At 37.8% G+C, this 16,879-nt stretch overlaps 1 protein-coding gene across 1 annotated transcript in view; it reads right to left on the bottom strand.

Moving 5' to 3' along the window:
• The window catches only part of CHIC2 (cysteine rich hydrophobic domain 2), a 48,679-nt gene extending 33,032 nt beyond the window's left edge, over positions 1-15,647 (bottom strand). Inside the window, exon 1 of the mRNA XM_081248328.1 lies at positions 15,248-15,647. Coding sequence (XP_081104454.1) covers positions 15,248-15,366 — 119 coding nt within the window. The 5' untranslated portion in view covers positions 15,367-15,647. The remainder of the gene's footprint in view (positions 1-15,247) is intronic.
• Positions 15,648-16,879: the final 1,232 nt, after the last annotated feature.

Below are 16,879 nucleotides of genomic sequence, written 5' to 3'. Positions count from 1 at the left end.
TGTTGATATAACTACAAAATATCATCTTTGATGGGTTTTTTTTTTTGCGGTACACGGGCCTCTCACTGTTGTGGCCTCTCCCGTTGCGGAGCACAGGCTCCGGACGCGCAGGCTCAGCGGCCATGGCTCATGGGCCCAGCTGCTCCGCGGCATGTGGGATCTTCCCGGACCGGGACACGAACCCGCGTCCCCTGCACCGGCAGGCGGACCCTCGACCACTGCGCCACCAGGGAAGCCCTTTGATGGTTTTGATGTGACATAAGTTACTTAGTTTTGATACTACCTTAGTTCCAGTTTGGGGGGTGGTGGTGCTGGTTTTGTTTTTTTAAGTTTGGCGGGAGGTGGGGTTTGTTAGCAATGAAAATGAGAGGTATGTTTCAGTTTAACTGGACAGCATTATAAATTACTCCTTTTAACCATTATGTTCCTTCAAGTTTAAAGTTTTAAAATATAATAATAATAATTTAGTTTATTCTAAGTCAAAGTACAGTTGGCCCTGGACAGTAATGGAAAGGCCAAATTTCTTAAAATAATAATTCGATATGCTGGAATTATAAACTCCCTTCAAACCTAATAACCTAACATTCTATTAATCCAAAAAACTAGAAGTAGCACTTAATAATTTTAAAAGATATAATTCAAGACGGGTGGCATCTTAGTTATCTACGAAGACTAATAAATGAAATAAAAATAAAAAAACAGGGCTTCCCTGGTGGCGCAGTGGTTGAGAGTCCGCCTGCTGATGCAGGGGACGTGGGTTCGTGCCCCGGTCCGGGAAGATCCCACATGCCGCAGAGCGGCTGGGCCCGTGAGCCATGGCCACTGAGCCTGCGCATCCGGAGCCTGTGCTCTGCAATGGGATAGGCCACAACAGTGAGAGGCCCATGTACCACAAAAAAAATAAAAATAAAAAAATAAAAAACACTTTATGTTGGCAAGAAGGTCTTAAGATGGAAAATATCATGTACTGTCGGTGGAACTATAAATTATTACAACCATTCCAGAAATCAATTTGGCATTAAAAATGTTTATATCTTTAGCACAGTAATTTCTCCTTTAGGGATCCTGCCTAAAAACGAATCTGAAAAGTGAATAAAAATATATGCATAAACAAGTTCCCTGAAACTTTATTCACAATAGAGAAGAATAAAATAAAATAATGGGAATGTTAAGTAAATTACAGTATCTCAACATAATAGAATATTAGACAACTATTAAAAATGAAGTTTGCAAACTAATAACATGGTTAGTACATATACTGTTAAATAAAAAGAAAACACAAAAACGTACATGTAACGTATGATCTAGAATGTAAAGGAAAAAAACTTACAAAATGAAAGACCCTTCAAGCACACAATTTGACAGTATGTAAAAAGAGTCTTAAAAAAAATTCATACCTTTTGACCTAATAATTCTACTTCTAGAAATGTATTAGAAGAAAATAATTACAGTGGCACAGATATGTTCACGAATAATCGAGTATTCAGTGTTATTTTGGTGAGGGAGTATTAAAGACATTTTGTTTCATTTGTTGTTTCTTAAAATAGGATCTGTTTTTCAGCAGATGTACAGTAATTGCTAAGCAAACACATTTTATAAGATACAATAACATCAATATAATTTTTTTCTACTTGAATCTTTTATTTGGCATTAACTAGGTATGTTATCATAAGTAAACAAGTTTGGGGTTCACTAATCAATAGCTTTCCTGAATGCATTTCAACCTTTTCTATAGTTCTAGTCTACATAATCCCCAAACCTTTTTTTTTTTTAACATCGATTTTTAATTCTTCTGTGTTCCTTGTATCTCCTCATATTAATGTCTCTTACAATTCACTAATGCATTGTTATTTTGAATTAAAATATGTTTTGAACTCATGGTAAATTTTGTCTTTTAAATACAAAAGTACAAGAATCTGATTTCTTCAACTTTGTTTTGTGCTATGTTTATTTTCCTTGTTTCTGAGTTGCAGTGCTATTTTTAACAGTGAAGGTTTTAAGACAATAGAAAGACTACAATTGTATGAAATTAATTATGATATACCAATTTGAAAGATACTACACAGCTCAAAACCATGTACACTAGAGAGTAGCCTGTTACTCTGCATGCCTGACCAGGAGCTCCCTAAGCTCTGGTGAATTAGACGACAAACAGGCATCTGCTTTAAGAACAGCTAATTACTGGGCTGGCTAGCAGCATATGGATGGGATGGCAGGGCCTACCCAACTTGGACAACATTAACTAACTCAATCTGATCCTCTTTCTTGAGGTATCTGAATAAGAGACAATAGCTGGTAACATGAAGCTTAAGCGGAAGTGGAGATATAGTAAAGTCATGAATATGTAGAGGTTAAAAAGAATTAAAAAAAAAAAGAATAAGCTGAAGCCAACAGTAAGCAGAAACTATGAGACAGAGGGAAAAAGCAGTCTGCCAGTTCACGACTGCAACAGCAGAAGCTAGAACTGAAAGAAGGTAAGTCACTGTGACAGACCACTAGACCAAAGGACACATGCTGCTGAGAAAAATGACAGAATAACTTCATCACCAGAGCTGCACTCAATTATCCAAAATAATAATATTCCAGTCTCCTTGAAGTCTGGCTATACAATGGCAAAGTTTCCTGTCTTCTTTAGTCTCCATGCATTCTTACAAAAAACGTGCACTGCTTAAAGCCCCCTGGGTGGTTCTGTTCTTTGAAATCTAACAGAGCCTAATGTTTCAGACTATGTAAGAACCTGTAATAATATTGGCAAATGCTCCCAATGTTAAATGAAAAATGCAGAGTACAAAATACTTTATAAGTATGGTCTCAATTTTTAATAAAAATATTTATATATACACAGAAAAACAGAAAAAGTTTATCCATCAAAATACTAATAGTGGCTAACCCTAGGCAAAAATACTATGGGTGACGTTTCATTTTCATAATTTCATGTTTTCCAAATTTTCAATAATTACATATATTAGTATTTTAAACTAAACAAAATATTTTAATAAGGACTAGGAACAAACACACCAAAATATTAAATGACCTTTTCCTCTTGGTGATTACAGATGGTCTATTTTCTGCTTCACTGGGAAGTACTACTTTCCAATTTTTAATAATCTTTATGTTTTTCATTATAATTAGAAAAAGCATTAAACCTGAAGAAAAAGTAGATGATTAAAGGAGTTTTGTTTTTACTTTTAACTCAGCCTAAGGAAATATATGTGCAATTGACATGTCTAGATTTCAAGATAATTCTACTAGTTTAAAAGTATATTTTAGTGTATATTTTAAGGATTTTTAAAGTATATTTAAATATATATTAAGTATACTGTAAAGAATTTTAAAATTAAATAGAAAAAAATAATTCCTAATTCCACAACAGAATCTCAGAATCTGAGAGCTAGAAAGGACCACAACTATCATTTAGTCCAAACGTTTAATTTTACAGATGAAGAAATTGATGCATAAAAGGCAAACAGCTTGGGTCTCATAGCTAATTAATATGTAGGATCTAGCCTAGAGCCTTATTCTCCTGAACCCAAGCCCGGGGCAATTTCTACTACAGGACAATGTGTCTAATAACTTTCTCTGTAAGCATAGAAAATGTTTATCTCCTTGAATTAAAACTCTAAATTGAGAAAATATTTGAGAATTGGAGGGAAAAAAACTTTTTCCATCAAACAGAAATTATAAAACTAACACATAACAAATGTTAAAATTCTCATATGGATCTAGGGGAAAAAAATCTGTTTTTGAGCTTTTCACATTTGTATCTAAAATCCCAAAATGTATAGGATTTTGTTATAAGTGTTTCTGTTGATGAATAATATAGAGAATGCTTAAGTTTGTTGCTCTGGTTCAATAAAATAAAAGCAATTAAGCAAACAATACCCTGGAGCCAGAATGCCTTGATAGAAATCTTGATACTGCCTTTTCTAGATGTGTCACTTTGAGCAAGTTTACCTTTTCTGAGCCTCAGTTTCCCTATTTATATACCAGGGATAATAATCACCCCTAATTCATTAAATGATTTCATATACATAAAGCACCAACAGTGCACAGCATAAACTCTGTATGTTTAACTGCTCTCATTATTATAAAACAATGTAAATGTATGCTTAGTTTTTATTACGGTTATCATCCTTCTAATAAAGTTGACAATGTTATCGTTTAATGTCCACTATAGATAATGCTAAATTAGAGAATGTCCAGATCTCAATGACTTCACAAATATCCTCTTCAAATAGCTTAGCAAATAGAATAGCCAATGATAAAACTGGCTACTGTTAACTGTCAAAGATATTCCAACTTTCTGCCAACCTCTTCAAGGTCGGGGTAATGTGGAGGAAACAGGGTACATAGAGAGGTGCTGGGTTCAGGAAAGCCAGGCAAAATTAAACAGTTGTACCCATCATGGGCAAGCATGAGGCCAGGAATCCAGGCAGGTGAGACAAAGTTTGAAAAGCACAAAGAAGTTACTGTGGTAAAAATATAAGAGCAACACAATGCAGAGACAGAATGCCTGAATTCTAACCCTGGTTCAGGTATCAACTAGGTATATTATCTCAACAAAGCAAATCTACCTTCTGGTTTTATTTGCCTCGGGTAAGACAACATGCTTCTCAGGGTCATTTATGGCCCGAAAGTCAAATGCAGTCTCAACGTTTTTAAGAAAAAAAAAAAAAAAAGCAATATTTTCTGGGTCCACATTTTATAGGTGGAACAGCTGCTGTAAAAAAGGAAGAAAGTTTTAAACCTTTATTCTTGTCAAAAAAGTTTGAGAGTTTTCCTCTTTGCAAGAGAAGGTTGTCTAAAGTTTGTACTCTACCAAGCCTGACTCACCTCACGTTCTGACAGAGGAAGCACTATGAAAAAAGAGAAAGCACCGAGTTAAGGGGAAGTAGAGGAGTTTTCATTTTAAGTAGAAAGTAGGGTAGGATGCATTAAGGTAACTGTGAAAGATGTGAAGGTGAAGGAGTTAGCCATTTGGGTACCTGGGGGGGAATATTCCAGAAAGTGGAACCAGCCAGTGCAAAGCCCTAGCCAGAAGTGTGCCTATAATAACTCAGGGAATGGAGAGGAGGCTTGTGTGTATAGACTGGGGTAAACAAGTGAAAGAATGGTAGAAGTCAGAGGAGTGGGCCAGACCAGGTGGGGTCTTACAGGCCATTAAAAGGAACTTTAATTCTGAAGATGGGGAGCTTCAGGGAGCCTTGATACAGAAAAGAGACGTGATCTGACTTATGTTTTAAAAGAATCACTGTGCCAGATATACCAAAGAGACTGTAAGGGTTGAGAAGCAAAGGTGGGAGCAGGGGGAAGAAAAGTATTGAGGCAGAGGCAGAAGAGAGAAAATGATAACTCACACCAGCAGTACAGATGGTAAAAAGTGGTCAGATTTTGGATATATTTTGAAGACGGAGCCAAGAGATTGATTTCTTGACAGATTAGAGGCAGTGAAAGAGAAACAGGGACATCAAGAATGTGTCAAAGATTTTTTAGTCTAAGCAAATAGGATGCCAGGTCTGTCATCAACTGAAAATGGGAAGGCTGCACTAGAAGCTGATTTGGGGGGAAGATTATAAATTCAGTTTTGGATATTTTGGACTCTGAGACACTTGACCTGTACAAATCTATAGACTAAGAGAACTTTATCTTCCTGTCGATATGACAACAAATATGAACTAGAAATTTCAGATCCAACCTGAACACATGGGTTATACAAATGGCAAGTGAAGACAACACTTATTTCCTAATGCTGAACTCTGAGCTCAATGGAATCAGCTTTTTCACTATTTTGGGAGATTAAGTCATAACCATAGAAGAAATTAACAGATTTCAATGCATAAAAATCACGCTTTAAATTCATCTGGCTGCCTTAATACACATCTGAATATCAATGTGGCTCATGGAAGGATAGAACTGAAAGTGTACTATATTTACCCAAAAGATACAGAACCCCTGGAGTTGGAGACATATATATGTCTCATAATATAACTCTAAAAATTTTAACTGTGTGACCAAATTCTATACATTTGGGTTCAACCAGCTCTGTGAAAGTATAATCTCATTCATAAACTAGTGAAATCAAAAATTTATTTAAATCATGTATTACAATCACTCTATCATAACCTCATAATTATACACAATTCTATAATATCCTAGCATTAGAATTTTACTAATTTTCAATTATTAAGCTATTTTCAACTATTAAGAGACAATTACATACGTTAAGCAATAATGTTATGTAAATGTATACTGATTAAACTTCATGGTATTAACGTCTGATGATATAGAGATTCAACTAATCCAACTCAACTACTTTACATTATCTGTACCAGACCAAGGAAAAAAGACTTTATATATCTAATTTATATACACTCTAGAATATTCTTCATATTTATATAAATACTATGAGTAATACAATGATAAATTATGTTCATTTAAGAAATAATATATAGTTGAATTGGTTTATAGTACAGACTACCAACATATCAATTTCAAGTAACATTTATAATTGAATAGTTTAGAAAGGGCAGAGAAAGAAGGCTGGATACACAGAACTCCTTCACTGCACTAATCAAGGACTCCATTGTAATTATCAATACAATGCAAGATCAAAGAGAATAAAACAAGGTGCTCTTGCAGGAAGCATACAGACAGACAAGACAGATAGACAAACAGAGATACACACAAACATTCACTTCTTATCAATCAAAAGAACAAAGGTAAGTTAACACAAAGTCCAACCAACTCTACCCTAAGTAAACTTCACTTACTAGATGTAGGATGGAAAAGAGCCCAAGAAGAAGAAAATCATTTTTCCAGATCTTTGAGAAAATTTCAATCCTTATGTAGACAATTCAGTTTTAAGTGTAAAAATGTAAAAAGCACAGTGTTTTCCTCAAATCTAATGAACATTGTCAAACATCACACATCTTGTAGCTAAAGTGTACAAAGGTCCTCACTTCAAAATCCACGATCTTGTGGGAAAGCCCCTCTCCACTTCTGGCGCATGCTGTTCTCTTGGCATCCTAGCTGCCCTGTGGCAGCAGAACAGGAAATGTAGGTATGTCATCAAGACAGTCTCCAGGCAACAGTAAGGGCAGCCACAGTTCTTTGACCTCACTCTCCACTAAGCCAAAACAAAACCCAAAAACAAAACAAAAAATACCACAACTGGGGAATGAGATGGCAAAAGTGGCCAATGCAAGTTCTGCCATACCTCATAGGAAAGTTGCTAAATTTGATGGTTTACAGCCAGAACTGAAATACATCCTTTAGCTAAAGTCCATCACCCTAGACCAGGCCACTAGCATCTCATCTTTACTGTTCCAAGAGCTCCTAACTACTCTTCCCAGCTCCACTCTAATCTCTCTGCAATCCTTTCTGGCCCCTACCTGAGTTCTCCAATCTCATTTCAAGACACTATCTCCTTTGTTTCCTACAGTCTAGCCACAATACAGTAGTATCCTTTCAGTTCCTCAGGGAAGCCACTTATTTTGCTGTTCTCCAGACCTGCAATGCTCTTCACAGGACTCTTTCACCCTTCCTAAATGTTTCCTTCTCAGAGGGGTTCTCCCTAATCACATTATTTTCTATCAGAGACTCTAATGGTCTCCTTCACAGCAATTTTCTCAGACATAATTTGTCTATTAGTTGTAAGCTCCAGGAGGGCAGAGGAACTATACATGTTTCATTCGTAACTATATACCCAGAGCTTCACATGATACTTAGCATAAAATTTAATAAATACTTGTTAAATTACTTATCAGGAAACCTCAATAAGACAGTTGATAATGAAGGATTAGTCAAAAATACTCTGAGCAAACAAGTATCTTAAAACACAAGTATTAAAATTCAAGCATCTAAATCTAGCACTCAGAACCAACTTCTCTTACTTTACACATAGCTCTAATAAGGTTGGTTGTCTCATTTCCAACCTACAGCTGATCAATTAGAAAGAAGAACGTAAACAGAAAGCAAAATCTCTCACATGTGAAATTCAAAAGTAAGTGCCATTTAGAGAAGATCCTCAAACCCCAAAATACCTCAACAGCCTCGAAGAACATCACTGTGTACCAATCTGTTAATATCTTCTTTTGATTAAATGTTTCCCCTACTCAATCAGATAATTCTGATTTATGCTCAGGATCTTGCTTTAAAGCAGGAAAGCATATGTCACATTTTAGACTGATTTCCAAGAAAACAGTAAAGATTAACCAAAAAATATGCATGAAGGGATAAATATCAAAATATATGGTAATCATTTGCTGAATGCCTACTATGGGTCCAGGTAATCAGATAAATTACTTCTGACTGTCACACCTAATCTCTGAGGTAGATATCCCTTTTGTAGATGAGAAAACTAAAGTTCAGAAAGGTTAATGGTTACAGTTAGGAAGTTTCTGAGAACTGAAATCAATCTGCCTGACATCCAAGACCACACTCTTTCCACAGTACCATCTATTGTTTTCCAAATACATCTGATATAAGAATCACCCAAGGTCTTATTAAAAATAAAAATTCCTAGTCTTCCCCTAAAGATTCTGATTGGGGATGTCTTGGGTAAGAACCTGAAATGTATATTTTTTAAAATGTCCTTAGTGATTCTGATAATCAGGCAAGTTTAAAAAATATTGTACTGGGATTAAGCTAGACTGAATGAACATGGAAACACTGGTATAAGATCTGATTTTACAAGTGGATTCTGAAACAAATTATGAAAAGTCACCAACAAATCTTATACAGAAGGTACTGGAGTAAGGATACCTAACAGCATCTGTTTCTCTTATATTTTAAAGCTTAATTTTATTGAGAATGAAATCTTAAGTAGCTTTATAACAGATTTGAAAGCTAAGCCAGACATAGATACTAGAGAGACTTAAAAGATTCCCTTCTGGGGTTTCCCTGGTGGTGCAGTGGTTAAGAATCCGCCTGCCAATGCAGGGGACATGGGTTCAAGCCCTAGGCCGGGAAGATCCCACATGCCGCGGAGCAACTAAGCCCGTGTGCCACAACTATTGAGCCTGCGTGCCACAACTACTGAGCCCACGTGCCACAACTACTGAAGCCTGCACGCCTAGAGCCTGTGCTCTGCCACAAGAGAAGCCACCACAACGAGAAGCCTGCACACTGCAACGAAGAGTAGCCCCCGCTTGCTACCACTAAAAAGAAAGCTCACATGCAGCATCGAAGACCCAAGGCAGCCAAAAATAAATAAATAGATAAATTTAAAAAAAAAAAGATTCCCTTCTGAGTATATAGTTAGTCTAATATCCTAGGTGTTTAACCTGCTAGGAATATAAACTCAAGTTGGAATTCAAGAGCAGCTCTCATATAACATTATTATTTAGAGTAATGTTATTTAGAATAATAATATTTAGTATTTGATTATTTACCGTCATAAATAATTTCATATCATTTACATCCCACTATTTAGTTCCTATATTCCACTTAGCTAGACACATAAAATCATAAGTACTAGTTAATTTCACATCTGTTGGCAGGCAGAAATCCCACATTCAACTGTTTGGACTGGAATATCATGTGAATTTCAAATTCAAATACAGTAAAAATTTTGAAACTTCAGTTTACTACCATATTTCTCATTTCTTCAAGAAAGTTTACCCATTGAGAATTTTTGGCAGTTAATCCAGTTAGAACATTTAGCATTTTTTTTCTTCATATTATCAGAGATACATTCAATGTTATGTTTTTTGTTTTTTTTTACCCCACACTTGATTTTCCCTTTTATTTGTCACATTAGTATAGTACATTTGTTACAATTAAACCATTGTTACATTAACTAAAGTCCATATTGTATTCATATTTCCTTAGTCAGTGCTATGTTCTAAATCAAACTAATTTCCTCTCAAATTATAAGGAGTAAGAAAATTCTCTGGGAAAAAAATATCCACTTTAAGTTGACAATTTCCTCACATTCACCAAACTTTGTTTTTTAAGAAAAGACATCAGCCTGCCCTGTGAATCATGTGGAGCAAACAGAAGCCCAGACTTAGGCATTAACCCCTATTCTTCTCTGCCTTTGGTACCCTGGCTTCTCAATTCCCTGGCATTCTTATTTTATTGTTATTTTAAAATGATAGGTACATGACACGGGAATTAATTTCCTTTTATTCCTATTTACATTGCTCCTATTTTCTTCCTCTCCTCTTAGGCAATCAATTAAATGTATTTAACATGTATCTTTTCATTTGTATGTGTTTTTACAAAAATTAATATATTTGTGCATGGATTTTTAATAAACGAATATATACAATAAAAAAAAAAAAAGATGAGCCGGAGAATTTCCTGGCGGTCCAGTGGTTAAGACTCTGTGCTTTCACTGCCAAGGGCATGGGTTCAATCCCTGGTCAGGGAACTAAGCTCCTGCAAGCGGCACAGCACAGCCAATAAATAAATAAATAAAATAAGACAGGCCACTTATTTTATAAATGTGATTTCATAAGAGTTCTATTGTAAAATATTGTTTGCCTTCATTAGTAGGTACAGAAAAAAGAAGAAAACAGTTATTCCTTTGACAATTCTAACAAGATCCAAAGATGTATGCAATCACCTCATTTATTTAGAGAACATTTCAGGACCTATAACATTCCAGACACTATATTAAGCAATGGAGAAATAAAAAACAAGAAGCATAATTCCTGCCCTCAAAGAACTATCCAGCTTTGTGCAGAAATATCAATAAGATCTTCAAAAATCTCCAAACAAAAAATTTAATCTTTAAAAATGGAATAATTATGTTGGGTGGAAGAAAGGAGGTGGGAGTTATAAAGTTTAAAACAAACTGTTAAACTAAAGTGAATCTGTTATTTGGGCAAATCATGTTCAGGTCTCTTGTTGCTAACCACAGCATCTAGTAGCAGTCTTGGTCCAATACATTTCAAGACAATTTTTTTTTAACTCTACCATCTGAAAGGTCAGTATACACTAAAGTGTTCCTGTGATGTCTCCTATGCAAAGATCCTATTGTATCCCAAAGTGTTTCCATATTTTTTCAAGTCACATTTCTAAATCTTTCCATTTTCCACAGCTTACCTGAGACGAAGACAAAAAGTGTGATGTCCCACAGCCATTGATAAAAACTGGTAAAGGATGAGAAATTATTTGTGGACATGACAGGAAGATTATACCTCAGAAGAAAGTACCCGAAGACACAATAATTTAGTGAAATTAGAAACAAACCCCAGTAAAGTAAGTTGGCTCTATGACAGGGCTTATGTTAGAAATCAAAGATTATACACGCCCTATGAAAGCTCCAAGTTTGATTCTGATATGGGAGGGCATGAAATGAGACAGGAACTAATGTCAGTTATAATGATAGTTTAGATAGGAAATACTGGCCTAAAACTAGTTTTAAATTCTAATTTTTATATTAACACATTGCTATCATCATTGTGAAAAACCAAACTCTTCAACAAATGATCATTATATTTTACACAAATTTATTCTAAGGGGCAAAGAACATCATAATTTAAAAATATTAACCAATTTGGCCAATACCACCTAATAAGTTAATCACTTTTTTCCCCTCATCTTCATTACATAATAAAAAGAGAAATACACACACACACACACAAACACACACACACACACAGAGGAAATCTACTTTTAATTGAAGTGGGAGTTCAAGTCTTTTAAATTACATGTACATAAACATTATGCAATAACAGGAACTTATCATTTCTCTCTCTTCCTTCAAATGCCACTTTCCTCAAAATATGCTTCTGCACAAGATTTCTTCCTGTTGGAGCTGCCACCTTGTTTCATATTGCTACATGCAAATCCAAAAATGAAGGAAACTATTATACTCACCTAGAAGAATATCAAGAAAGAATACTGATCTTAATGGAGGTACAGTTTAAGCCTGATTTGGGGTCAACATGAAAATATTTTATTAGAAACTACATTAAAGCAGGTTTCATTTAGGCAAATTATACATTTTAAATACTTATGTTCCCAAAATCTGATTATGCCACAAAACTAACCAAGACCTGCCTGTGTAGTAGAAAACGGAAGGTGACTTAATTTCTCACGTCACTACAATGACGTGCCAAATTACGTCATATGAGAATATAGTGATGTCTAAAATTAGAGTAATATTATAATACGATGTAGTAAATCATAGGGGGAAAAAGAGTAGAAATATTCAACTATAAGGGTCTACTCAAAAGTGAAATCTGTGAAAAACGCATATGGATGGATCTATATCTTTTCAGATTGATCTGTATTACAGATGATTCTATACATTACACTATAATTGACTTTCAAGGGAAAAGGGCTCTGAACAGTTCCTTAGTTTAAATAAATGGGTAGGGGGTAGGGCAGCTGCAGTGATAAGCTTAACCAGTCTTATTATAACTAGTTTAATAGCTCTTCCCATTTATACTTAAGATTTTTTTTTGATGTGGACCATTTTTCAAGTCTTTATTGAATTTGTTACAATATTGCTTCTATTTCATGTTTTGGTTTTTTGGCCGCGAGGCATATGGGATCTTAGCTCCCCAACCAGGGATCGAACCCACACCCCCTGCATTGGAAGGTGAAGTCTTAACCACTGGACCGCCAGAGAAGTCCCCCCATTTATACTTAAAGGCAAGAAAAACTGAATATGCTCAACAGGTATAGCAACCCATAAACACCAATTTCAAAAATCTTTATAGGTGTTAACTGGGTTCCTATTGGCACAGTAAGCCTGTAAATTCTGTATGACAGAGTCATGTAAAAAAAGTTTTGCATTACTGTTACTATATTTATATATGGCACCACAAAACAGGATTAGGTTTTCAATGCAGAAAGATTCTTATTAATCTTCACTGAAATATTTCACACAATAATCTAACCTCATACAAATTGTCTAGAAATGGAAAAACAAGACTAAAGTGAATCACTATTAGGTTTGAAAATGGCAGTTCAGATTTCTTAGTACTGTGTTTTACACCTATGTTTCTCAAAGTGGAACACTGTGTGTGTGAATGATAATAAAGGCTAATATCTATTGAGCACAGTACCATACAATGTGATGAATTCTTTGCATGTATTTTCTCAATTAATCCTTAATAATTTTAACAGTGAGGGACTATAGCTATCCCCATCTTAAATGAAGAGTCTTAGATAAATAATTTACCCAAAAAGTGGCAGAGGATAGATCTGAACCCAGAGCCTAGAACCAAGGTAACAGGAAAGAAAGGGAAGTTGCTGAGGGAGATCGCAGAAAAATTAACTCCCCTCATAGAAAGGCATACTGTTTACTGGTGGCATATAGTTCCTCTTATACTCTGGAATAGTGGTTTTCAATCCTGGGTACATATTTGAATCACCTGTGGAACTTTTTAAACAAGCTATGCAAGCCTGGGACACTCACTCAGATAACTGGCTTTCAACTGGGGCAAAGACAAGGCTTTTTTTTTTTTTAAGCTCCCCAGGTGATTCTAATGGGCAACTAACATTTAGAACCACTAATAATTCTCTCCACTCTGTTAACCTCTCTAAGCAGCCAACTAAAATCAAATTTACTAATCACCTATTTGGTTCTGAGCACTTCGCCTATTATATTTTCCATCATGCCCAAGAAAGTACTTAGTTTTCTTTTCCTTAAACAGAGGAAACATTATAACTATAGTTGCACCTTTTCAAATAAAATATTGCCAGCTTTTTTTTGACAAGAGGAAGGTAAGGGGCAGGGTGGCCAGACAACATGATAAAGTTTGAGAACTCTTCTTTAAGCACTCCTTAGGTTTAAAAGAATGTAAAAAGGGCCTAATAGTCAAACAAATCTTAAATGGCAGGCTCTAAAGACTTAAAAATTTGTGATATATGTTAAAAAAAGATTTAATATCCCACTATATTTGGTTATATTTCTTAATTCTGCTGGTGATGACAGTTAAAATACTAAGTAACTGTTACTGTGGTGATAAATTCCATTGTCTTCTTATGGCACTATGACAGCACTTAGGCAGAGTTTTCACCCTGGTTAAGTCACCTGAATATAAACTAACAGGTGCTAAAGAAATCAAAGCATTACATAAGCACACCCAAACAACAATATGGCTGGTCACATCATGTATTGAGAAATGCAAGGGTTTTGCTGACGATCTTATATGAAAAGTCTTACTGTTTCACTAAAAGTTATTCACTGCAAGACCCACTCACCCTAAACCAAAAATATAATGAAAAGTGTTCCAGGCAGTCTCAGACTTGCTGGCCCTTTTATTATACTAAAAAGGTGAAGTGGGGAGATATCTGACAAGCCTGAAGTTTGACCTAGGATTTGAACAGAGATCTAAAATGAAAAACAGTATAAATACTTCAAGTTGTACAAAACTCTGGACTTCTCAGAGAAACATTACAAAACTTCCTGCTTCCGGACAGCTCATTATTTGGTTCAAGTCTTCACATTCCTTTATTAGTCATGACCTTTCAGAAAGCTCTCCTTCCTTATTGTTTGAATAATATTGCGCTTTTAAAATGTTGCCAGTTGGACTTACAGGAACCCTTATCAAATGAAGAAGCCATCCCAGAGTTCATGCCCAAAGGAGGGACTTAGATTACTGAGAACCCTCAGTAAACTGAGCGGTGTGTGCCCATCACATAGATTTTTTTAAAAAATTATGTGTAAGCATACATCGTTCGGCATCTTAAATATATATGTTCATCTATACTTTTTTTAATCATATACAATTACAGGAACTTGCACTAGTTCCGCAGAAACTGACTCTGCAAGAACTGGGAAGACCTGTGGGTGTGTGAAATACACAAGAACAGGGAACCACTCATTACCGATCATCACTGGGGTCTCACCCGGCCCAGATCTGGCCTCTCTGAGCCATATGTCACTAGGCTCAAAGGCACAGACGAGGAGACAGAAGCACAGGGTTAACTGGATAAGAAAACAGGGGGAGACACCTCAGAAATGCGTATTTCCACCCCAAAGCTGAAGGGGTGGCCGGAAGGGCAGACCCTGAAGAACAACCTTCCTTCTGGGATCCGTCAAGGCGCCCAGGCCCGAAGGGCCTACTAAGAGGGGTGCGGGGGGAGGGAGGGCAGCGTCTGTCCCCACTTCAGAGCCCGAAACCAATGAAAATAAAGCAAGTTTTCACTTCCTGGTCGCCTACTCCTCCCGCAGGCCTCCGACACCCAGACGCACACCGGGGCGAGAGGGCCCCCGCGGAGTAAGGGGCCCGCCCCAGCCCTGCACCTCCCGTCCTCGCCCTCGCCCTCCTCCGGGCCTTACACGGTGACGTGACCGGAGCCGCGGACCACCACCGGGTCCGGCGAGTACTTGAGCAGCTGCTCCTCCAAGGCCCGCTCCTCGTCCTCCTCCTCCTCATAGATCTCGTCGAAATCCGCCATCCTGAGCCTCCGAGGCCCCCTGCCCGAAGGGGCCTGTCCAGGGGCTGAGACCGGGATACGGGCTGGCAAGGCGGCGGAGGCTGAGGAGAGTCGCTGCCGCGGGCTCCGAGGCCGCGGAGTTCACTCTAGGCTGTCTCGGCGTCGGCTACAGAGGAGATGGGGTCCCGGCCGTCGTCGCCGCCATTACCGTCAACAATAACAACAACACAATGTCAACATCCGCCCAAGAGCCGACACCTCCACCAGCGCCGCCGCCGCAGCAGCAGCAACTCAGGCAACCACAGCAACAGCCTGCGCCTCCTGCAGCGGGAGCACCGGTCTACAGCATCGCGAGACTTCCCGGGAGGGCGGGCGGGCGCGCGGGGGCGCGAGCACGCGGGCTGGATGGCGGGAGCGCGCACGTGAGGCCTCGCTCGCTCCCTCAGGTCGCTTTCGTTCCTCCACTTCCAGCCGCCGACGGCTCCTCGGACACGCGCTCCCGCAGGCGCGGCACCGCCCCCCAGCAGAGGGGTCGCGGACCCACAGGGGGGAGTGTCTCTGGGATCTGGTGGCGTTGACCCCGACTCAAAGAACAGATCTCTGAGTGTCCAGTGAGGCACTTAGTTCCCCAGAGTAATGTCTAACCGAAACAACAACAACAAAAAACCCTGGTTGGAATAGAGAATTTATTGTGTATGTGGTTGCCAGTTTATCTAATAATCGAATCTCACTTTTCGTCAGTTTTTTTTAGTCTGTGATGAGAATCAGAGTCTGTACTTTTCCAATTTGAGGAACCCAACAGACACACTGCAAATATGTTTTGTCCACTATAATACAGGATTTTTCAAAACAATGTCTAAAATCAAACATCTTATCCCATTATCCCGTTAAATATAGTCCAGTAGATGAGGCCAATTTTGCTGATTTTTTTTTCCTACAAGAAAACTCATTTTAGTCATGCCATGAAGCAAAATTGACAAATTCTCTGGATTCCAGATTAGAAGAAGTTTCCTGCCCCAACTTCCTCACCAGCCATAACCTCTTTTCTCCCTTAAGAACTTAGAGATTCCCTAAGTTCTTAAGCTCCTCCCAGGAAAGGAAAAGTGAAGGAAGGAGAGGGGAGGTACAGTTTAATGGATTCCCCTTACCAGTCTAGACTACCAGTAAAGGCTTAAGGTTCACACTGGGCACTTGGCTTCATAGTCAAGAACCTGCCCAGGCAAATAGTTCAGGGGCAGGAGTGGGCTCCTGAGAGAGTCCAGGACAAGGAACATACACTGTGCGGGCAGGAAAGGGTAGTCATACCCAGTGCTGGTGAGAATATTCTCCAAGTACAGTGTTCACTTCTACCAGTTTAGGTGGGTCGTTGTTAAAGTTGAGAAAGTGCAGGGGAGGGCAATTAGGACAGTGAGTGAGAAATGCCAGAGAACCTCCTACTGGTAATGGCTGAAGAAAATGAGCATAGTTAGCCAAGAAAAGATGAAGGAAAGACATAGTAGATAGTATCAGACTTGCTATGTATCTCTCCTGAGTA

Source organism: Mesoplodon bidens (genome assembly GCF_964165515.1).
Source record: "Mesoplodon bidens genome assembly, chromosome: 1".
Classification (NCBI taxonomy): domain Eukaryota; kingdom Metazoa; phylum Chordata; class Mammalia; order Artiodactyla; family Ziphiidae; genus Mesoplodon; species Mesoplodon bidens.
This window is presented reverse-complemented; position numbering and strand designations above follow the sequence as displayed.